At 40.7% G+C, this 24,144-nt stretch overlaps 2 protein-coding genes and 1 long non-coding RNA gene across 3 annotated transcripts in view; 2 read left to right on the top strand and 1 right to left on the bottom strand.

The window, feature by feature from the left end:
• Window positions 1-24,144, bottom strand: part of LOC145459277 (uncharacterized) — a 416,587-nt gene that overhangs the window by 360,758 nt on the left and 31,685 nt on the right. The window lies entirely within an intron of this gene.
• LOC145459127 (uncharacterized) overlaps window positions 1-24,144 on the top strand; it is a 59,218-nt gene that overhangs the window by 10,808 nt on the left and 24,266 nt on the right. The gene's annotated exons all lie outside the window — the stretch shown is intronic.
• On the top strand, window positions 11,095-17,293 carry LOC145434651 (ficolin-3-like). The gene is made up of 5 exons (XM_080311989.1): window positions 11,095-14,060; window positions 15,278-15,336; window positions 15,399-15,474; window positions 15,669-15,765; window positions 15,975-17,293. Exons 3-5 carry the CDS (start codon window positions 15,451-15,453, stop codon window positions 16,127-16,129), a joined length of 276 nt encoding a protein of 91 aa, XP_080168115.1. The 5' UTR covers window positions 11,095-14,060; window positions 15,278-15,336; window positions 15,399-15,450; the 3' UTR covers window positions 16,130-17,293.

The raw sequence follows: 24,144 nt of genomic DNA on the forward strand, positions 1-24,144 counted from the left end.
CCTGCTTGGGTGATATCGAATTCCTAGATTGGCAAACATGCTCATTTTCTCCCTATCAGAGTTTTGGCACGTGTTTATTTAGGCAGTTAATGGACAGGTCCTGGCCTCATTTACCGATGCTACAGATAACTTCACTAAGTTCGAACGTAAAATCAAATATCTGTCTTGTCAGTCTGATACATCACCAATTCAAGCATTCAGTTTTTCTGATAAGCACATCGACGATAGCTCATAAATTGCTGATAGAGAACCAACGAGTTCACGGAGATACCAGCTGATAGAGAATCAGCAGATGCATGTTTATGTAGAGGTATTTACACCATGCTGTAAAAGCGTGCATGCAGCGATGTGCATTGTGCAGTGACAAAAAACAGATACCTTTTGATATTACTTAAGGTTTTCCCAATTGCATTACAGACTACATCGCAGCATCAGCATTGGAGAAATAATTGTACAATGGGGCTGTTCGAAAACATTTTTTGAAGTTTTCCGGCTACTCCTTAAAATTGTTAGATTGCCCCAAAAAATCAAATTAGGCTCAATTCCAACCAGTAGAAAGCAATGCTATGAAAGAAAATTTTAGATTAATTACAAATAGAGATTTTCGAATTTTACCGGCTATCTCATGATATTGTTACATTGTGTAAAAATATGATTCATAGCAAATTCCAACTAGAAGAAATGAAGTTATTAGAGTAGAATATTTTGGATATGAAAAAATAGTCGGCTTACTACTACAATGTAATTATATTATATGAAAGAATTTCTCACTAAAAATACTTCATTTATTTTCAAATCCAAAATTCAAATGTTCTCCTATCATCTAATTGATTCTACTTTTTAAAATTGAGCTAGATTCAATGTTCATGTACCTTGGCTGGTAATTCTCTATGAATGAGTGTCAAGCCCAGTCATCATCAACTCGATTATTTTCTGCCGCAGTGCAATTCGGGATTGTTCTGAGTAATTTAGATCCATAAGCTAATGGAAAGCAAATTTCGGATCGAACACGCATGATGTGAAGAAGATGGTTTCACCAAACGGTTTTGGATTACCGATAGGCCAATCCAAAGACCAATCAGTTGTGATCATGTTCACATTTACAAACACTCCTGCAAAACGCTTTAAAATAGAATTTTTCAATGCTTCCACTAATGCGCGCAATTAATTGACAGTGATAGCGTGCCTAATTGAATGGTTGTAGAGAGAGAGAGCAGGATTGGTAGTTGGTACTACCCTGATTGGCGTTGGGACGCAACAATGCTGTCTGGCGAAACGAGAGAGTAGCTCAAGAGCAAAAGAGCCAGACAGCATTATTGCGTCCCAATGCCGATCTCCATAACAATGAAAAATTCGAGGCTGATTGTGGGGCCACGAGCGGAATAACATTTATGTTTTCGTAATCAGTCCAGAGTCAGCTTTCGATTGATACCCGTTTTACCAAATTTAATGCTCGCCAAGCCGGTCGAAAATGACCTTCAAATTGCCTGTAGCCAAATCGAAATTGTGACGTGAGTCAATTTCTGAGGCGTGAGATTTGGTTGTGTCGACGCCATATAAGACACTATGGTACCATTATAGAAATTAAACATGGAACGGCAACGACCGATTTTGCAGCTTCGTTCCGCTTCGCAGAGGCTGGAGAGGAGAATTGTTTTGCGTAAGCGACTGTAGAATTTCTGGCAATCCAAAAGCTATCTTTCCGAGCGCAGAAATTATTGAATCTGGTCTTGATCGAAAGCTACGGTTGCACTGATTCCGAAAATATAAATTTAAATAATGATCAGGCACTGATCCACCTAGAATCTGTCCTCCAAGTCTGAAATATCGGCATTGTTCAGAACAATCGGGTAACCGCAACACAATGACCATAACGATGACCCGTTGCGACTCTCCGATTGTTCGAACAATGCCGATATTTCGACTTGGAGGACGGATTCTAGGTGGATCAGTGCCTGATCATTATTTTACTTTATATTTTCGGAATCGGTGCAGCAGTGGCTTTCGATCAAGACCATATTCAATAATTTCTGTGCTCGGGAAGATAGCTTTTGGATTGCCAGAAATCCTACAGTCGCTTAGGCAAAACCACGCTCCACTCCAGCCTCAGCGAAGCGGAACGAAGCTGCAAAATCGGTCGTTGCCGTTCCATGTTTAATTTCTATAGTCTGTTGTTTTTGCGGCGGCATATCTGATATCAGACGAGTGCAACGAATGCAGTGGTGACAAATAGCGATGTCGGCAGAATTCGTCAGATGTGTTGAACTAGCCATTACGATTCGCAAATTTATTCATCTTCAAGTCATATAAAATAAGCCGAGTCATTGACTTGGGTCGAGTCATGCGTAATGACTCGAGTACAAGTCGAGTCAATCCAAATATTGACTCGAGTCGAGTCGAGTCATTTTCCCATTTCAAGAAAATGACTCGAGTCAAGTCGAGTCACAAAAAAAACGTGACTCGAGTCTGACTCGAGTCGAGTCATGACTCGAGTCATTACAACCCTGGGCCAGATCTTTATTTGCATTAATGAATTCATGGAGCTTCATATTGTCGCTGATTATTTGGCCTAGCATTCTCCGTGAAATTAATAAAACGAGTAAACTGCTACAAGGCAGCGGGGTATCGCTACAAAAGCAGTGACGGAGGTTGCAGCTACTGCAACCTTTTTGCGCCCATATCGCGAAACAGGCTACGAAAATGTAGTATTGTCTGGTCGCGAGCTTTCTCGGGAGTTAAACATCGATGCAAACTTTCCACAATCGAGAACCAGCAGAAAACGCAAATTGTTCGGCTATGAAGCCGGAGATGAAACAGACGAAGTTTCATCCGTCGACAGGTTTAGAACCAATTTCTTTCTGGAGGTTGTTGATCAAGTTATTATGTCAATCAGAGAACGCTTCCAGATGATGCGTGACGTCGCAGATACACTCGGCTTTCTCGTGACACGAGAAAATTTATTGCGAGAACACAGAAATAAAAGCATTCACAAATGCTGCAAAATCTTCCAACAAAAGATCGGGGATGCATGTGAGATGGCATTGGAGTTGAAGAGATTTGTTTTAGTAATTGAGAAGGATACTGTAGCGGTCGTTGCAACGACTTGTTGCAAGACACGCTGGTATAGTGCTTGATTGGAGTCGACGCTACAGCTTACAGTTCCCGTTGTACGCACTAGTCACTGACTAATGACCGCTCTGAGTACACTTGCAATCCTGATCACACACGCAGATCCAAGGAGCTTTCTTTACTAGCACAGAACAGCCAAATAGTAGTAATAGTGGTCAGAAACTTGTAGATTTACCAGGTTCAAATCATACTGCAATATATTAACGAATATAGAAAGAACAAAGTTAGATGTATCTAATTGCCTGTATACGACTCTGTGACTTAAGCGAGCACGCCCGCTACGGCGCTATACACTGGCGAAGTGGCGATCTCTCAAAGCACGTGCTTCGCAGACTATACTTTATCGATACGAGATTAAGGTCGTGGGAAATGAGGTTAGGAGAGGGTTGCACGGGAAGATTACTGGCACCCTGCTGGGACGGATCTTACATTCCCCACTTTAAGGACATTTTTGTGCAACACAAAATGTCTTTACAACTATTTTCGTAAACAATGTGGCTCCACGTCGGGGTAATCGGACTTTTACAAACATTACATCGAACACAAAGGGAGAAATAGACCCTAACAGGCAACAGGTAACAAACACAAACAAATGCTAATCACATACATTATACAGCAATAAAATACAAAACAGACAAGGATAATCTCAGACCAAAGCACCAATTATACAACATCAATCACCCACAGTTTTATACTCGGACACTTCAATACAATTCGAAACAGCGGGAGCAGAGCACGGATGCAAGCTAGTTAAATGTAACTTTCCACATTTCCTACAAACTACGCGTTTTGGACAATCTTTACCGTGGTGCATTCTAGTACATCTTTCCCCACATCCATAACATAAAAACTTGTCACGCATAAACGATATTCGTTCAGAAAACGGTAAATTCTCAAAATCCACACAATCTGGGATATGGTGGTCATATTTTCCACAAAACAGGCAATTATATTCGCCTGACATAACATTAGTACCAAATGAAACACATGGCCTATCACGGCCAAACTTTTGAGCAGATTGCGTGATATTACTATTTCGGTTTTCATCCAACATTCTGAATTCTGGCATATTTCGACGTTCAGACTGATCTCTCACAAATGACACAAAATACTCAAATGGGGGTAGCAATTTACATCATTCATCTGTGCCTTGTACTTTGACACTTTACAACGCCACTTATCAATAAGTGACGGAGGTAACTTTTTCACAACGTAAACATGATTTGACGAGTAATCAAGAGTGCCTAACTCTGGCACAAACCGTTTGTTCACAAAAACTTGCTCCAAGAAATCAGAGAATTCTTGCAGCCCAAGTCTATCATGTTCCTTTATATGACGCCAACCTTTCAATTTATCTAGGAAGGCCTGCCCAACAACGACTGGGCTTCCATACCTACTTCGCAAGTCACTTATTGCTTTTCGATAAGATTCCTCGGTACCATGCAAAAAATAACATTTTACAACTTTCAACGGGCCCGGACCAAGATGTTGTTTCAACAAATTCATCTTTTCATGAACACAATACACTCTATCTTCCACTAACGCTTTAAACGAATTTTCCCATTCCATATAATTAGTTTCATCGCCATCGAAAACCCAAACCTTTATATCAGGTATTCGCGTCAACGGTTTCATGTTGTATTGACGATCAATTGGTATATCGATAGATTGATTTACGGGCATCTTTACATACGTGTTTCGACCGGTTGCTTCCGGTTCAACATGTGGGACATTGTTCATTTGCACGGGAGTTTCATCAATAACTGGGCCGTAGGATACGGGTTCACTAGATTTCACATTACATTGCCTAACTTCAGGACACACATGTGGGTCACTAATAACGAAGTTTTGTACCTTTTCCTCCGAATTCAATACGGGAACCTTGCACCGAATATCTGCATAACTTGGCTCTTCACGTACGACATCTTCATCATCATCAAAACCAAAGAGGTTTTCGTTTTCCTCCCTTTCAATTTGCTCACAAGCCTTGATCTCGGCTCGTTTTTCAGCAATTTGACTCTTCAGAGCCAATTGCGACAACTTTTTCTTCATTTCAGCTTCTTGCTCTGAAAATTCCAGCTTCGCTTCCAGAGCGGCTGCTTCCCTTATTCTCGTATGACGTAGCTCTTTGTTGCTGGCGAGGCTGGTGCGACTGTGTTGTGTATGGCGACTCGATCTCGAGCCGGCTCCAGATCTCGCGCGGCTACATACGGATCCATTTTCGGATCGAAGCATCATGAAGTCCGCAACGGCTTGCCGCATTCTTTTAAAATCTATTTCAACCAACCTCAGACTGTTGGTGAAGTCTTTTGTTTCCGTACTTTCCGCGTGATTTGAAATAATTTCTTCAGTAATTTTCTTCATTTCGTTTCGATGGCTAACAACTCTTTTCATTTCTTCACGCACTTCCTCTTTATTTGCGCATAGCGCCATGGCAGTCTCAGTTTCGTCCAAATATCTTTCAACTTCGCCTTTTGTTTCATGGAACTGACGTTCAAGTTCAACCAATCTCTGATCGAATCCATGGAAAGTGCCGTCACTACTGGTTGGAACATCAGAACCCACTGACTTGCTCTTCGCGGGGATCTGGTCCACAATTTCTTTCTTGACACTTCCACGTTCGTCTTCAACATTCTCTGGACTTGGGGGAACTGGGCAGTCAGCACTCTTTGACGTTGCCACAGTTTGACTTTGTACGGCTGAGCAGTCAGCTATCTCTGACGTTGCTGCAGCTTCCATTATTTTCAACTTTTCCGACTTTCAACTTTATGACTGGTAAAGTTTCTGACTGTAGCGGTCGTTGCAACGACTTGTTGCAAGACACGCTGGTATAGTGCTTGATTGGAGTCGACGCTACAGCTTACAGTTCCCGTTGTACGCACTAGTCACTGACTAATGACCGCTCTGAGTACACTTGCAATCCTGATCACACACGCAGATCCAAGGAGCTTTCTTTACTAGCACAGAACAGCCAAATAGTAGTAATAGTGGTCAGAAACTTGTAGATTTACCAGGTTCAAATCATACTGCAATATATTAACGAATATAGAAAGAACAAAGTTAGATGTATCTAATTGCCTGTATACGACTCTGTGACTTAAGCGAGCACGCCCGCTACGGCGCTATACACTGGCGAAGTGGCGATCTCTCAAAGCACGTGCTTCGCAGACTATACTTTATCGATACGAGATTAAGGTCGTGGGAAATGAGGTTAGGAGAGGGTTGCACGGGAAGATTACTGGCACCCTGCTGGGACGGATCTTACAGATACCAGTCTAAAATCCACAGAGGATTTTCTCAATTACTGCCTGTCCCCAAGAATGTTCGAGGTTTATCAGAATTTATTCATCGCTTTTCGAATTGTGTTGACGTGTCCTGCTACCGTTGCCAGTGCCGAACGCAGCTTCCGTAAACTGAAGCTTATAAAAACGTACAGCCGTACTAGTATGTCCGACAACAGATTGTCCTCGCTCACTATGTTGTCTATCGAAAATGCTCGTAAAAAGAGTGTTGATTACGAAGACGTCATCAAAGCCTTTGCCACTAGTAAGGTTCGTTCCGAACGCTTTCGATAACACATTTGCTCTTATTTTCAGTGTTATTGTTTTTTTGCATGTTTTGTCACCAAGAATCGTACGTTAGTATGCGTCGTACTTGTATACAAACAACGATTATGTACTCTTTTCGTTTCTTTCGAAACCCCATGGTTACCGACATGAAATATGCTTCAGCGTGTACAGCGAGTATAATTGGCTAGTATGCAAACGGGAGTAGGGAGGGGGTCTGGCGGGCGAAGCCCCCCAGAAGTTGGATTGACAATCCTGTGGGAGGCCCGAATCCAAAATTTTGGGGGGCTGACGAAGTGCTGTTACGGTCCTGCCGACTTGGCTGTCCCAGCCTAGTCCTGTTTTCCTGAAACGTCACGTCCGTTCGAACAAAAACCACGACTTGGTGGAGGAAGTGGAACTGTTGAACTCAAACCCATTGTATGCGAACGTTCGCCACGTCGACGGGAGAGAAAGAACTGTTGCAATATCCGATATTGCCCCGTGTCCTCGTCCGCAAGTTCCGGAGCAATGTCCGCTTGATTCGAAGTTCTCCGATGCCATCCAGAGTTGCAAGCCGGTTACGCAGAAGGACGAAGAGCCGCCAAAACAAGCTGATGATTCTGCTCTCGGTACAAACGAAATGAAAATTTCACCTCGTCGCTCCTCTAGAACAACAAGAGGCGTCCCACCGAACAGATACGAACAACCAGTAGTGGCTCGTCCTATAGGGCAACTGGGGCATTGCCCCACCTAATATTCTGTTCAGTAACAATTCTTTACCATTTATAGACGCACACCAATCTATATATACCGAAATCACAGCGAAAATCGTATTCTTCTTGTCGTTTCGTTTGTTAATGCCCATATATAGCGAAGTCTGTGCGAAAATCGAATTCTCTTCCGCGTTTTCGCTTTGCGAATGCCTAGCCGGGGCATGCCCCGGTAGCGCTCATAACAAGCTTTCACTGTCTATTCTCTCAAAGCCGCGCACAATGAAGAAACGGTGATTTACTCTCTCCTATTCGTAAAATGGCCGAGCAAGCGGGGCAAATATGCCTGGTCGCCCCTGAGGTGTGATGTAACAATCGTATCTATATCTGAACTCGATTACCGTAATACGCGTTTAGTCGACCTTTGCTGGTATAGGTCGATTTTAATGGTGTTTCACACCATGAAAACTCTTGAAACTTGGTATGTCATGTCGTGATGGTGGTATTTAACACTGCCCCAAGTTACAGGGTTTCTACTTAAAGTTTAGGGTAGTAATTCCGTTTCCGAAGTTGAGTGTGTGCTGATCCGTCATGTATCGCTAACAGATTTTACTCAAAAGCCGGTATTGGTATCCATTGATTTTGACGATGTTCAATACTGAGATCGGTTATGAAATTTGGCACGGTAAGTCTTAATGTTAATATCAAACGCTGTACCAAGCTTTAAGTTTGTCACTGAACTGTGTTAGTGGTAATTTCTTTTCCTAATTCGAGTGAGAGCTGACTCGTTATTTATCGCTAACAGATTAAAAGCAAAGCCAGTCTTGGTATCTATTGATTTTAACGATGCTCCTTACCTAGATCCGTCATAAGATTTTGCATGGTATGTCTTGGTTTTAGTATCGAACGCTGTGCCAAGTCTCAAGGTTGATACTCAGTGATTAGGGCAGTAATTTCGTTATCAAGGTCGAGTATGGTAGAGATGTGCTCAGATCTGACACTTTAGCATATAACGCATTGCGGATTTCACGCAAAAGCCGGTGTATCTGCGGTAAAGTTAACTGAGATGATGATATCATTCTCAGTTTGCATTCAAATATTTACTTTGATATTATATTCTCCAATGTTAATTTCACCGTGAAATTGTGGCCTTCAAGCCATTTGCTCACAACCCCCTGCTGTCAAGCGAGATAGCTATTTCGTTTTCAAGGGCAGCTAACAGCTGATCACTTGATCAGCCTATTCCTCAGTAAATTTTACGCAAAGTTTGGTGCTGGTCTGTTCGCATTAATTTTGACAGTGTACCATACCGAAAAAGGGCATGAGACCACTTCTCGATGATGTCATGTAACAGTGTAATAAGTTTAAAGCTTTCATTCACGTATTTATTCGGTAATATATTTTCCAAAGGCGATTTCGCAACAGACCTATAGACAGTAATAAAGCCGTATGTGTCGTGTTACAGTCTCCAGTTTGAAGGCCAAAATCTCCTATGCTGTACCGAGACCGAATTTCCGAGGCTACTATTCTTAGTTCTTCAGAATGATGTTTTGGATTCAATATGACAGGCCCAATCTATGAGATAACAATTGCGTATCTGTCCGAACTCGTTGACCTTTCCACTTAGGCTTACGCTATCTCTAGTCTCGAGTTATAGTCATTTCCAGGTCTAGTGCGAACATGAATCGTGTTGAATCTTTGTTCCGTACGCCGTTTACGCAGTTACCACACTTCAAGTCACAGCTCACCGGCGGACCTCTCGTGGCACATACGTTAAAATCACAGTTGCCGGCAAATTCATGTTACCGTACCATCATGAAGTTACTGGGCCATTCCATACACAGACAACCGATGTTCACATCACTACCTCTTCAAATCTCCTGAAATTTGGTACACACACAGAGGAGCCAATTTGATACAGGATGAACTTTATTTTATGAAAATTGGACTTCGGGGTCAAAAGTTACGCCACTTTGAAAATTGACAATTTTCTGCTCATTTCAGGTCTGCACATCTCGGTTTTTTTTTAATGAAATATTCAAGAAGGTGTAGCTAGATGATGGACGACAGTTGAGATACCGCACTTGGATTTATTTGAAGCTTGTCTGATCGTCCACATTTCCAAGTGAAATTTGATGCCCTGTAGGTTAGGGCCAAAGGTTAAATTGAGGGGGAAATCTAAAATCAGTCAGGCGTTACACGATTTAGACTGCGGATTGCTCAAAAACATATTAATATATTTTGGAAAAAACGATCTTAAATGAAAGTTTGCTTCAAGGAGAATTCGTTCATAGCTGTTTGATTTTGGTTTTTAGACTGTAAAGTGATGAAATTGCAGTTTCAAGAGCACACTTCATTTGTACATGGAAATACAGTACTAGTAGGGCGTGTTCGGACATCGAGTCCGGGGTGTGTGCGGACATCATGTCTGGGGTGTGTTCGGACTGTGTTGCCATTCGAACACCATGTCTGAGATGAGCTCGGACTGTTTTGCCCCTCGGACATCGTGTCTGGGGTGTGTTCGGGACATCATGTCTTGGGTGCGTTTGGACAGTTTTGCAACTAGGACTTCGAGCCTAGGGTGTGTTCGTAACGTGTTGCCATATTGTCACGAGCTGCCACTGCGAACAAGCCGAGTGCCTCATTAAAATAAGGAGGGGTGAATGTTGTGTGGTTGTTGGTAAATTGATTCCGACTTCAGTTTTGTTGTGATTACCTTTCTGTGTTGATTATCATTCGTCGTAATGTACTGGCGTGGACTATAATGATTGCAGACTGTCTACCTGTTCCGCGTACTGAGAACTGTTCTTCGTCTATGTTGCTGTTGTCTCAACTGTTGGTATTGCGAGTATCCTATTCAAGGTATTAGTTCATTTAAGCGAAGTCCTAATAAACTGCTTACAAATATTGCTTCGTGCTCACAGCAATGGCTTAACACTTTGATACAAGCTCTACTTACCGCGGCTGCATACATTAATATCCACATTTCAAAAAATATTTATGAACCCTTAAAAATTTGTGCTGGAACTTATCATCGGTCCCCACCCGGTTGGTCGAAGGGCACACGACATGGGGACCTATGAGACGGACGCTCCAAGTCAAATGTTCCAAGTTTTCTTGCTGCTTAATAATTCTAATATATAAGCTACCGCGATAAAACACCACAGGTCGTTATTACAGACAGCACATATCTGTATGTAAGCGTGTTTCTGTTGTTGCATGATTAGTTGGTCCAACTATTTTGCTTGATTTGGCTTAGATATCATCGGCCTCCATTATATAAATTTTGTAATTGAATTGAAAAAATTCCTATCAAGGATGGTGTTGAACAAAATAATATGTGTCTTCATATAGCCTGACAAATTTATGCGTCGTTCGGAATTTATTTTACACCCTCCAAAACAGAAAACATCCGTCACAGACCCACTAACTCGCGCATGTCGAAGTAATTTGCATGTTAGCAGTGATTCCGCCAGCATGCAATTGTAGACAAATTCATGGAGTGTAATCATGGGTTTATTATGGATCATTTTTCAAGTATTTTCGGTGCCATTGTCTCATCCGTCCCACATCTCCCCTACACAAAAACTCATCAGTAAAATGGTTGACGTCGGTGTTCTGATGGAAAAATACCATTTCATATTTCTTCGAAAGTCAACGCTTCCTCGTTTAGTTCAGAATATCAGATGCGATGCTTCGTAGAATGAGTCACGCGGTGCCAGGTATTTCATAAACGATACCAGTGAGCTTGACTTCCTCAAAATTACAGTCACCGCAGTAACGTATCTAACTACCATTGCAAAGCTATATTGCAATCGATGAAAAAGTTGGCTGTGTAGAAAAAAATGCTATTCGGGATAAATCAGCGAATGCTGTACCAAGAAAGCCATTTCTGTGTGTATGGCTCATTTTAAGTTATGGTAGCATTATCTTTAGAGCTGATGTCATGAATCAAATATTAGGGTTCGAGTTGAGTCGAGTATTTCGGTAACGCTATTTTAAACGTCAGATCATTATGAGTGATGTGTGGGAAGTTCAAGAGAATAAAAATAATAGAATGTCAGTTCTAAATCACATTTAAGATTATGTGGTGTTGTTTCGACCATGCCCATTGCATAGCACTTTGTGACAATGCTGTGAGTTGATCACGACTTCACAGAAATCTCAATTCCATTAATTTGCATAGCTTTGTAATACATGTTTCGTATGCTGCGGCACGACCAATCGAGGATTACAGCCTTCCACAGCGGAAAATAGTATCCAAGCCGCAATTCTCGTTGATAAATTAACTCTTAGTGGCAATGCAGCATATAATTCTAGTAATCGAAAAATTCATTTGTCATCGCCCAACTCGAAGGGTTGTCACACATACGGCCTGCGGGCCGCATCTAGCCCGCCAGACCATTTCATCCGGCCCGCGAGGCCATTCTTAGAATATTGAAAAATCATCGCATTATCCATCAGATTTATAACAGAAGGTGAGATTGTTAGCAATAAACATACTTCGACGTAAATAATATCATCCATCAAGACAGCAAATGTCGAGCATGTTCAAAGTTCACATTAGAACCATCTGTCGACAGTTTCAAGTTATCAGTCAAGTAACCATAAGGAACAAGACGACGACATTGACACTACATTTTGAGAAGACAAAAAGTACACACTCAGTTCATTCAGAGTTTATTGAAAAAATGGGCCAAATAATAGTTATTCACAGAGGCGGAAACGACAATCCGAAACCGTTACATGTAAAATATAAGGAGAATATCATAGATGCACAAAGAATTTAATTTAAATATCTTTGGTCGCTATGCTATTTCACCTTACTCTGACCCAAAAGACACCAGCCACGGTCTTCATAGAAACTATAGATCGGTGAATTGTTGATAAAAAAAATATTGAACAAAATTCCAATTTATAATCTCCTGTATTCCCGACTACGAATACGCGGGGCCAACGAGGCATCTCGACTAAAACAAGGGAATCATAGAAATATTCCAACTTCTATTCTCGTCTAACTCACTGTTTTGGTGGCTTATAGCTGTATCCAATCGGCCAATTATCGTAGTTTTGTCAATTCTATTGTTTGCGAATAACGGTGTTGCTCGAATAGAGTCCTCGGCCCACATGCAGACTTGGACAACTAAAATATTTCCAGCTTTTCCGAATTAGATTAGAATTAGAATTAGAGTTACAGTTTTTTTCAAATTAGATTAGAATTAGAATTAAGCTAGGCAGTTTTTCGAAATTAGATTAGAATTAGAATTAGAGGTACACAATTTTTCAAAATTAGATTAGAATTAGAATTAAAGTTACACAGCTTTTCCAAATTAAATTAGATTAGAATTAGAATTACTGAATTCGCAAAAAAAAACTTGGAAATGGAATGAAATTGTGAATGAGAAATAAATGCGGCAAAAATCAAGTTCAGTTGGTATCAAATCACAGTGCGTTCCCATAACCACGATAATGATTAGCGTCTGTTCACCACGCTTGGCTCGCTTTGCACTCAGCAGGGGTCACAAAGACGCGGGCCACATGCGGCCGGCGATCTGATTTGTGATTTTGGAGGAACGTGAATCATCATCATCATCATTGGTTTATTAGCAATTTTATCAGTTCAATACACCACAAAAATGCGATACAATGAAAAGACAGGAAGATGTTGAAGCGACAAGGAGTAGTCTATGGAATCTGACACCCACCTTGGCCTAGGGGATGTAAAGAGGAGGCATGCACACTGAATGAAAGTAAAGAAGATAGTATAGAAGAAGAATGCGACAAGAAATAGGGCGGCATGTCATGGGAAGCGAGATCGATAGGTCAGTCGTGGTCCGGTAAAAGTAAAGTATTATTGTTGGTATTTCAAAATATGATATTCGCCTGTGGCCAACAACGCTATTCCGCACTAGCTGAAACGGCTTCGGAGTTGCACTAACGCATGGCTATTATTCGTCACAATTACTACTATGATTGCAAGTACGGCATAAGTAATGCGATGGTGGCTTTTGGTACTGGATTTTCCTGCGCGAGAAGGATATTTTTGTTAACTCGCTGCAAATTGCCGCGGACCACAAGGTATTTTCCGGAAAACAATAAATTAGATTAGAATTAGAATTAGCACATAGGACCATTTCATGAATTAGATTAGAATTGGAATTAAAGCATCGAAACGTTTCACAAATTATATTAGAATTAGATTACTGGCATTTCGCTCAAATTTAGTGAAATTAGACAACTAGAATTATATAGTTGTACAAGTCTGCCACATGATACATCATATAATGGAGAATACTATTTTGCATAGCGTTGATAATAAGAAAGCATTCCAGTTGAAAACAAATATATGGATTTCGAGGTAAATATTGGAATTATTTGACTAGTCGGCCCGCGAGCGATTGGAACTCTTGAATCCGACCCGCGACCGAAGTTGAGTTTGACACCCCTGCATTAGAATGAATACTCGATTCAGATTCAGGTGCTCGAATCATTGTGCACTGCCCTAATAAAATGCTACGCATATACACTTGTACAGTCATCTACCCAATATCGCCTATCTTATTACGTTCAGTAGGATACACAACGTCACGACAGCTTATGTGAAATATGAAAATGCCGCTCCACATCTGGATACTTTTGACGATCGGATCCGTGATCTACCGGCGTTCATCAGGTATATGAAGAATTCGCATTTGAATTCGAATCGGTCACCAGGTTTGGTTCAATTTGTTTGAAATAAGGTCAGATTTGTTTGAAATGAGGTCAGTCTCATGCTTGAAATGAGGATAGTCATGTGAGAAATAAGGATAGTCATGTTTGAAATAAGGATAGTCGCTATATTCACTATGAGGTCAGTTGCAGTACCAGGCGCGATTTACCAGTGGTAACCCAGTCCGAACACATCCCAGACATGATGTCCGAACACGCCCCAGACACCATGTCTGAATGACAACGCAGAACAAACACATCTCAGACACCATGTCCTAATGGCAGCACATGCCGAACACACCTCAGACATGATGTCCCAACTCGCCGCGTGTTCAGACATCATGTTTGGTGCTTGTTCGGACATGGTGTTTTGGTCGTGTTCGGCCTGTGTTGACACTAGGACATCGTGTCTGGCGCGTGTTCGCACATCATGTTTGGTGCTTGTTCGGACATGGCGTCTTGGCCGTGTTCGGCCTGTGTTGACACTAGGACATCGTGTCTGGAGCGTGTTCGCACATCATGTTTGGTGCTTGTTCGGACATGGTGTTTTGGTCGTGTTCGGCCTGTGTTGATACTCGGACATCGTGTCTGGCACGTGTTCGGACATCATGTCTTGCGCGTGTTCTGACATGGTGTCTCGGTCGTGTTCGGCCTGTGTTGACACTCGGACATCGTGTCTGAGGTGTGTTCGGCATGTGCTACCATTAGGACATGATGTCTTGGGTGTGTTCGGCCTGTGTTGATACCTGGACATCGTGTCGGGGGCGTGTTCGGACATCATGTCTGGGGTGTGTTAGGACTGTGTTGACACTAGGACATCATGTCTTGGGCGTGTTCGGACATCATGTCTGAGGTGTGTTCGGCATGTGCTGCCATTAGGACATGGTGTCTTAGATGTGTTTGGCCTGTGTTGTCATTCAGACATGGTGTCTGGGTCGTGTTCGGATATCATGTCTGGGATGTGTTCGGACTGGGTTACTACTGGGAAATCGTGCCTGGTTCTGCAACTGACCTTATAGAGAATATAGCGACTATCCTTATTTCAAACATTACTATCCTTATTTCTAACATGACTATCCTCATTTCAAACATGAGACTGACCTCATTTTAAACAAATCTGACCTTATTTCAAACAAATCGAACCAACCCTCCTCGAATCGGTTGGAAATTTGTTACTTTTAGCACAATTTTGCGTGAGACGATACGTCAACGGCAAGTGGATCTCGAACGGAGATTGTGGGGTTGGTATAATAGTAGTTTTACGTCACCGCTGATTGATCTATTATGTGTACGTTTCATGAAGGGTCCGGAAAGGATGTCGATGATGCAAAAGGAAATTCAACTCAGAGCGAAAAATGAGAAGTGTAGTGAGTAGAATTGTGAGTAGAATTGTGAGTAGAATTGTGAGTAGAATTGTAAATGTTTCAAAGATCGAGTTTTTGTCACGTCATTAACTGCTTGGTTCAAGAAAGGTCGAGGCGGCATAACATTGTGAACCAAAACCTCAAAAGATGAAGAGAAGAGAATTCCCGCGATATCTGATACTTTGACTGTTTACTGAATTACGTTGTAGGTTTTCCAGCGAAGAATGATCGGAAACGTAAGTTTCTACCGAAATTGGACTGAGTACGAGAAAGGATTCGGGAATCGTGACGGCGATTTCTGGCTCGGTAAGAAAGTTTTGTATTACATTTGACTCTTTAAAGTTGTACGATTTATTCGATCTTAACTTGGCTAGTATCTGAGGAATAAAGCTCACTCTGTAATGAACGAAGCAATCTACGTCGTGTAGCGGTTTATGGTTTCATGCATTTTTACCTGGAAAAGCAGTTTACTTGAAAATCAACGCCTTCTATCATTTCACAACGTTTGTCTCAAGGAATTAAGGAATTGCATGAACTGACCAACGAGGGAAATATGGAATTGGAAATCATCATGATCAGGAAAGATAAAGAAATTGATTGGGTGGCTAAATACAGGCAAGAGCTATTTCAATGCATCAATGTCCACGCCGACTTGGACATATATGTATAAAAAATTATTGAATAAACATGAAAAAGGTGTCCACTGGTTGAAAACCACTGGCTTGTGAGTGAATGCACAGAGAGTATTATGATTTGCGTTTTGAAATACTTTGAGTCTGTATTGCGAGCAATAACCTTAATACACGATCATATGATATAAAAATAAGGCCTCTCGATGAGTAGGCCTTGTCAAAATTGAGTACATGAGTGATCGGTGTATGAGTTGAGAGTTAAACGTTAAGTCGAATCGAGTATTCGGGTATTCGGAAGAAATCATAACCATATTGAAAATGCGCAGAGCTGGAATTTATACCTTATACGCAACTAGAAAGAATATAATGGCATGCAGGTGTACATCACATTCAAGATAATTTGGTCTTTTTTCGACCACGCCTATTTCAGTACACGTTGTGACCACGCTGTAGGTTGATCACGACATCACAGATATGTCATTTCCACTAACGTAGCTGTGCACTGCATGATTCGTATGCTGCGATACGACTAATATAGGCTTCAAAGTTTCCACGGTGGAAACTTCAATTTCCGTTGATAAATGAAGTTTGTATAATTTCAGTGCTCCTGAAAGTCATTTATCACCACTCTGCTCGAATCATTGCAGAAAATACTCTCGATTCCTATTCGAGTACTCGATTTATTGTGCCCAGCCCTGGTGCTGGGACTTCTGCCACTGTTTTGTCTCAATGTCGTTATCATAAAGCCCCGAACTCTAATTTCTGATTGGATTTATGCAACATTCGTGATAATTCTTATTATCCAGCAATTTCAAAGTAGGAAACGGTTCCGACAACTACAGACTTAACGTATCCGGACACTTCGATACACTGGCACGTCTAAACAACATGCAATTTTCAACGAAAGACATCGATAACGATGCTTGGGCTGAGGTAAATTGCGCAAAGTCCCGCGAAGGAGGCTGGTGGTATCGTCAATGCACCACCGCCAATCTGAACGGAAATTTCAACAAAAAAGGATACAAGGGATTTTATTGGGGGTTAAATCATACCCGCTTTCCCTATCTGAGCTACTCGGAGATGAGGTTCCGAACAAGATTGTGAAAACTTGAGTTCGGTGTATTCTTTTATACTAATATTTCTTAACCTTTTTAGCGCTCGTAGCCCTTGCGCTTTCATTAAAATATCTCGCTCCCCCTGTCCATGATCAGCACAGCACCTCGTCAGGCGCCTCGAACAGACTTGCATAAACTATCAACCTCGTTAGTTGATGGTCAACTAAATACTGATTTTTTGAGTAGTTACAGTTGCGGATTTTGAATAGTGAGTAATTCTAGTTCTAGTTCTAGTTGCGAGTTTTGAAAAGTGAGCAGTTCTAATTGTAGGTTTACTAGTTAGTCTTAAAAAGTGAGTAGTTCTAGGTCTAGTTCCAGTTGCGAGTTTTCAGAAGTGAGTAATTCCAGTTCTAGTTCTAGTTGCGAGTTTTGAAAAGTGAGCAGTTCTAGTTCTAGATCTAGTTGCGAGTTTTGAAAAGCGAGTAGTTCTAGTTCTGGGTCCAGTAGCGAGTTTTGAAAAGTGAGTGGTTCTAGTTCTATTTCTAGTTCTAGTTGCGAGTTTTGAAAAGTGAGTAGTTCTAGCTTTAGGTTTATTTTTTGTGGTATTCATGGAGTTTGTCGACATGGTCATCTACACCAGGCCAATATTCTTTATTTTTATTCCGTATCTGCCGACTTGTAGCACACAGCCCACTTCTAGGCTTTTTTTTAAGACGCCGCTTGCACGGATGAGATGGTGAGGGCGAGCCTAGATAAATCTCCAATACTTAGGTATAGGAATTCAGGAATCGACCTCGGTCGCACTCGAACTCGCAACCCATTGGTGTTGCAGCAGTGGATTACACCTCAATTTCTAGGTTCTAGTTCTAGTTGAGCATCTTGGAAATGCAGTAGTTTGTAGAAGTCTGGCCCTCGAACCCCCGCAGGGTGTGCAACACTTCTTCTGACACTGGCTACTTCATCGCTACCCTTCACACTTACGGTACACAAGCAAACACACTCTTTCCGTACAGAACGACACTCCGGATTACGCAATTCACAAACGCAAGACTGATTTATGTATTGCCATCAGCCTTCCACACATTTCATGCGTGAAATTGTGGTTAATGAATGAATTTCGTGAAATACTGGATAAGATTCGCTATACTCAAATAATATTGATATCGCTCACACGTTCCAGACCGAACCGCAATAAAACTACTTTCGTTACACGTAAACTATTTCAAATTCTCATTTCTTGTACTGCTCCCAGCATTTTTGTGGGGCCAGTAGTCTCGCACCAGCAGGTCGTATTACGCGCACTATATTAAAGCATCCCAACGGCCCAGGCCTGAGACCAGGTGGGTGACTGATTTCAAAGACTACTCCTAGTCGTTTCGAAAACTTCCTCTCTTTTCATTGTAACGCAGTCCCGTGGGGTTTTTTAATTAAACTAATCAAAAAACAAACAGAACTCAACAGCCCAAGCGAAAGAAATGACATAAACTTTTTCCTCATAATTGCGAAGACGGATCAACTAATTCTGTTAATTATGCGTATGTTTGATATCTTTACTGTTACGATTGTTTGAGAGGGTGTAGACATACTAAATTATGAAAAAATATGTTGCTATGAAATCAGAAAATTCCCTAGTTGTGTAAATCCGCCCAAGAAATAATGCACGTGATATGTTACTTCGAGAAGTAATTTTGGCTCTAAATTCCATATAATTCCACTATGCATCACGAACCCTGATTTGATGCATTCATACTCCGAAGGGATCCATAGATCCAGACTATGCACCCATGTTTTATACGGAATGAAAAAATTAAAAACATATGGGGCCCTCTTACAAGGTTATACAGCACTCCATGGATCTCCCAATTCATGGTTTAATCTTGCTGATCGCACATTATATACTTGGTATAGCGGATATGTTGAATTGAACTTTTACTTGGATTGAATTAGCATCCGCAAAATTCCGAACTATCCGAATGGGGTCACGATTTTCGTGCTCGTGGACGTTAAAGCTGTGGTTTCTGTGACGGGGAAATGGTCGTCGAACTTTGTGATATCAGTTGAAATGCTGCTGGGAATTTTGGTTTAAAGCGAGAAAGACCTACTGTTTCATACCAATGATCGGAAACTACTCGCATTTTTCTCTTCCAGATTTATAGACTTGTGCATAAAACCAATATCGCGTTGCATACAAACCTGGACAACTACAGAAATCCATAAAATGGAGAAATCTATTTGTCTAATTTGGCTGATTGCAGCGAAATCCCTGTAATCTAATTCTGGTGCAATCTGTGAACTGTTTCTACGCTCTAATTTTAATTGGAAACAAATTTCTGGTTTCATGAAAATGTTACACGAGAATTGTACAGCGCGACACGAGCAGTGTACATACCTTTGTTATTGTCATGCTTATGGGAATGAAGTCTGATTTGACATGGACCGAACTTGATTTCTGTTTTATTCTTTGTAATCCGGAATTGATTTCAATCTCCAAGTTTTTGCGAATTAATGCAGAAAACTCTGAAGCTGTCATTCTAATCTAATTTGGAAAAGCTGGGACTTTTCTTGTTTTCCATGTTTAGAACGTATATAGTGAATGATATGATTTTTAGACTTACAGCTTGTCACGATATGCAGATACACTTCGCCTGATTTTAATGCATACTTTACATATTTTGTTTGGGACTATTTTCTGTCGATTTATTTACTCGGATCTGACGCCAAGTGTCGATGTCGAATCTTACTACAGAGAAAACCACGGATATGAAACCTCTTTGTTGAGTTTTCACGTAACTAATATTTTTTTATATACCCATGATATAATGATATAGGAATGGGATATTTGGCAGGGTTGTATTGACTCAGATCACTATTTTCGTTGACTCAACTCGACTTGAGTCTCTTTGTGTATTGGCTCGACTTGTCATTACGAAGAATGACTCGACCAATCCATATGACTTGATTAAAATGATATAATTTGATATGACAGCTTTTTTCGATTGTTATAGGGTCTCTTACCGGTTTTGATAAACATGCTAAATGTGAGAATAAAGAGTACATTGTACATGTGACACATTCAATATCACACAAGAGTTAGTCAGAAAGTGAGATGAGCCTAGCTTGAACTCGAGACTGAACAGTGAACAGTACAACTTGATTCGGACTCGACCTTAGACTCGTATTTGACTCGTTGTTGAATTGAAAATGACTCGACTTGACTCGAGTCAAAACTATGAAACTGAAATGTAGCCTACTTGTGACACGGAGCCTATTGTCACTTGGGTTACAACCCTGATATTCGGTCTGTTCAACAACTTACTAATGTATTCATCGCCATGAATCGTAGGAACTTTGTTATTCAAGCTCTGATATTACGCTGAAATACAGGCTTCGCATTCATCCGATAAGCCGTTCTATAGAATTCGATAACGACTTCGTAATAGCAGATAAGTCGCATTATTTGTAGATCCAAATGCCCTACTTATACAAAGTAACAATACTATAATCTGACGTCTAAGATATTTTGATAATCGAAATTCTTACCAACAAGAGAGAGAGAGAGAGGGAGAGAGAGAGAATTCTCGTATACTTTTCATATCAACATTACACTACAAAAATGTAACAGTGAAATGCGAGATACAAGGTAAACGGGAGGCTCGATATGACAAAGTCTTCAGAGACGAGCCACCCAGGACAGGAGCAATTTTCACAGTCGATAACTAATAAATAAAAATAAAATAAAATAAACTAACGAAGGAAAAGAAAAACAAGACACAGTATCACGGACCAATTCGAAATACAATGCAAATTCAATTTAGCGGTAGTTAGAGATAAGAGAATGAAAACATTGTTTTTTAAAAGCACAAGAGTCTAAACTACGGAGATTAGGTGACAGCTTATTCCAAACATTGACACCAATAAAACTGATTGAATTTTGTACTAGACTGGTAGAGTGGTGTTGCACAGACAGAGACAACCTAACAGAAAATCTGGTATGATGTTGGTGGGTATCTTAAAGTATCTTGAACAGATTATCAAAATATGGTGGCAGTTCACCCTGATGATAGCTATGTATAAATTTCATTACCTCAAATTTGAAAATGTCTCCCACTTTCAATATTCCAACGCTTCGATACATGCTATTACAATTTTCATATTCAGATTTCCGACAGAGAATTCGTATGGCTCGGTTTTGCAGGACTTGCAATTTCTGCAGATGTTTTTTCGCAGCAGGTCCCCAAACTAGGATCCCATAAATGAGATAGCACTGAATTAGGGCATAGTAGACTGATCTGAGAGTTTGATGAGGAATGAAATTTTTGAGGCGATAGAGAGCCCCAACAAATGAGTGCGTTGTGGCGAAATAGCGTAGTGGTGTAATCCACAGCTGCAACACCATTGTATACGGGTGCTAATCCGACCGAGGTCGACTCCAGAATTCTTATCTATGTGTTGGAAGTTTATCTGGGCTCCTCCTCGCCTCGTGATCCGCCTCAGCGGTGTCATATAAATAGCCTAGAGGTGGGCCGTGCTACAAGTCGGTAAATACGGAATCAAAAATAAAGTAGATCGGCCTGGTGTAAAATGACCAATGCAGTCGAAACTCGAAGCACCATGAATATCAAAAAAGTGCCGACCCGCGGAGTAGTCGGATGCATTTGAACGTTGTTAATTTAAAGGAGCAGAGATTTTGAAACACTTCCTTGGTACCAAAAGACGAGTTCAAATATTACCCCAAAGAAGGGTTACAGTTACGCTGATGGAATTAATGCAAGCAAACAATACGTTCTTGAGTACTTCTTTACTGGTTAAGAGCGAGACAAATTAGTATATTATGAATGCGACGGATTCGATTCACCCAAGCAGAGTTTTAAAAAAATGGCTTGAATGAGAAACAATATGACTTGGACTTCACTTGAGTTTCAACTCTAAGACTCGAACTCGGTGGTGAATTGAAAATGACTCAACATGACGCGCCTTAAAAGTAAGACTGTTCTTGGCGCAACGATTTGTTTATCTGAAAAATGGAAGATTTTGACCTAAAAAAACTTAATTTTGACTTTGTTTTATCTTAAAAATCTTAATTTTGACCAAATTTGACCTAACGTATGCAAATTAGGTGTTTACCCACATAATGTTAGAATTATACTATTTATCTTCATTTCTGGTTGGAACTGTCTGTCCTTACGAAGTAGTTTGGCTTGAAAAAAGCTGGATTTTACAGATTAGCAGGACACGTCATGGGCTGCTAGATCACGATATGATAGGTATAATTGCTAGATTGCGAAACTAGTTTCAAACGGTTGGGCCGTATTTACTGTGATGAAATATTTGATATGGGCGACAATGCGGTGTGAGCGGAACCAAGCAATCCGGTACCTAAATTATACAGTCACTGATACTTTCGTGAAAACATATTTGTCACTCCATAACTACTGTGCACGAAGCGCAAATATTAAATGTTGGTACTCCGTAAAAACAGCCCCGAAAATCCTCAGGCTATCTTTCGTATTGGAATTTGAACTACTTCTACTTGACAAACTGAAAATAGCGAAAAGTAAGTAAGTTGATCGCAAAATATTACGAAGTAGAAGTAGAGGAAATCAGATCTACTTGAGTAAGTACCAGAAGTATAGGAAAACTACCTGAGTACTTCCAAAAAGTAGAAGTACTTCGTTACTGACCACCTCTGATTGAAAGGCCATCAGGTCTTAGAAAACTAAACTGTCCATATTTTTAAGAAACGTCCTTGTTTTCAACTTGCGTCCTTATTTTCTCTTATTTTCAACAACTACAGAACTTCGATCGTTTTCCTCTGGTATCCGTGTTGCATAATATTCTAAAATAATGCTTTCGTGTCGTGATTTAAATGACATCATAAATGAAAGGAACACCCGTGGTGTACTTACCACAGGATTATACTTTTAAGTGGCAAGATAGATGTCCGTGAGTGGTATAGCAGTTTCGGCTGTACCAAGCTATCGCAGCGGACGTGATTTTAGCAGTAAACGGCAGGACCAGGTTTCTGCTGTAGTCTGCAGCAGAATAAGCTGTGGTAAAGCAACATTTATTTCGTAGTGAAAAAAGGAGCAATGCAGTCGACACTCGGGTTAAGAAGTAGGCCTACTACAGCTATAAATCATCTCATATCTAAATTATATAGTTTTAGGTTTATATCCTAAAAAGACTAAATCTGATTGGTTAATATGAGCAAACGTAAAAACGTCATTCGTGACGATTATGAGAGAGAATTCAAAGGTACCAAACGAAGCTTGACGGGCGAGTGTTTCGCACATTGCAATATCTGCAATTGTGACATTAGCCTGGAATCCCTAAGAAAGACTGCTATTTCAACTCACACAGAGTAGCCTATGTACAACAACGCTTTTTAATGCTAATGTAGTCTATATTTGACTGTCCTTATTTTTAGTAGAGGTCGACCGATATTGATTTTTAGAGGCCGATACCGATACCGATATATCGGCACACTCACAGGCCGATAACCGATATCATAGGCCGATATTATTATGGAAGGAGCAGAGAAAAATTTCACCAAAGATATTCTATATTAGGCCAGATGGCACTTGTTCATGCCACAGAAAGTTGAACAACAAACGAGAAAGCTGATATTGAAAATAATTATTGCTTATTTGTGCACATTCGTTGAAAATTGGGATAACCCAAAAAACAAAACATGATACAGAATTGCAGATCAGTACAGAAAAGGTAGATTGTAATGCAGGAAGCATAGTTTCTCTGCATGCTCACCCAGTTAAATTCGTCCTGCAAGGGTAAATCTGTCATATATCACTCTTTACGTCGTCGATTTCTTGAGATTGAGAAGACGGAGCATTGAATTTCCAATAATTTTGAATTTTTTTTAAATATAAAATATCGGCCGCAATATCGGCCTTCATAGGCCGATATCGATGATCGGGAAAGCTCTAAATATCGGCCTCGATAATCGGCCATTTCGATAATCGGTCGACCTCTAATTTTTA

The sequence above is a fragment of the Botryllus schlosseri genome, chromosome 2, assembly GCF_051294905.1.
Source record: "Botryllus schlosseri isolate E-star chromosome 2, Bs_hap1, whole genome shotgun sequence".
Classification (NCBI taxonomy): domain Eukaryota; kingdom Metazoa; phylum Chordata; class Ascidiacea; order Stolidobranchia; family Styelidae; genus Botryllus; species Botryllus schlosseri.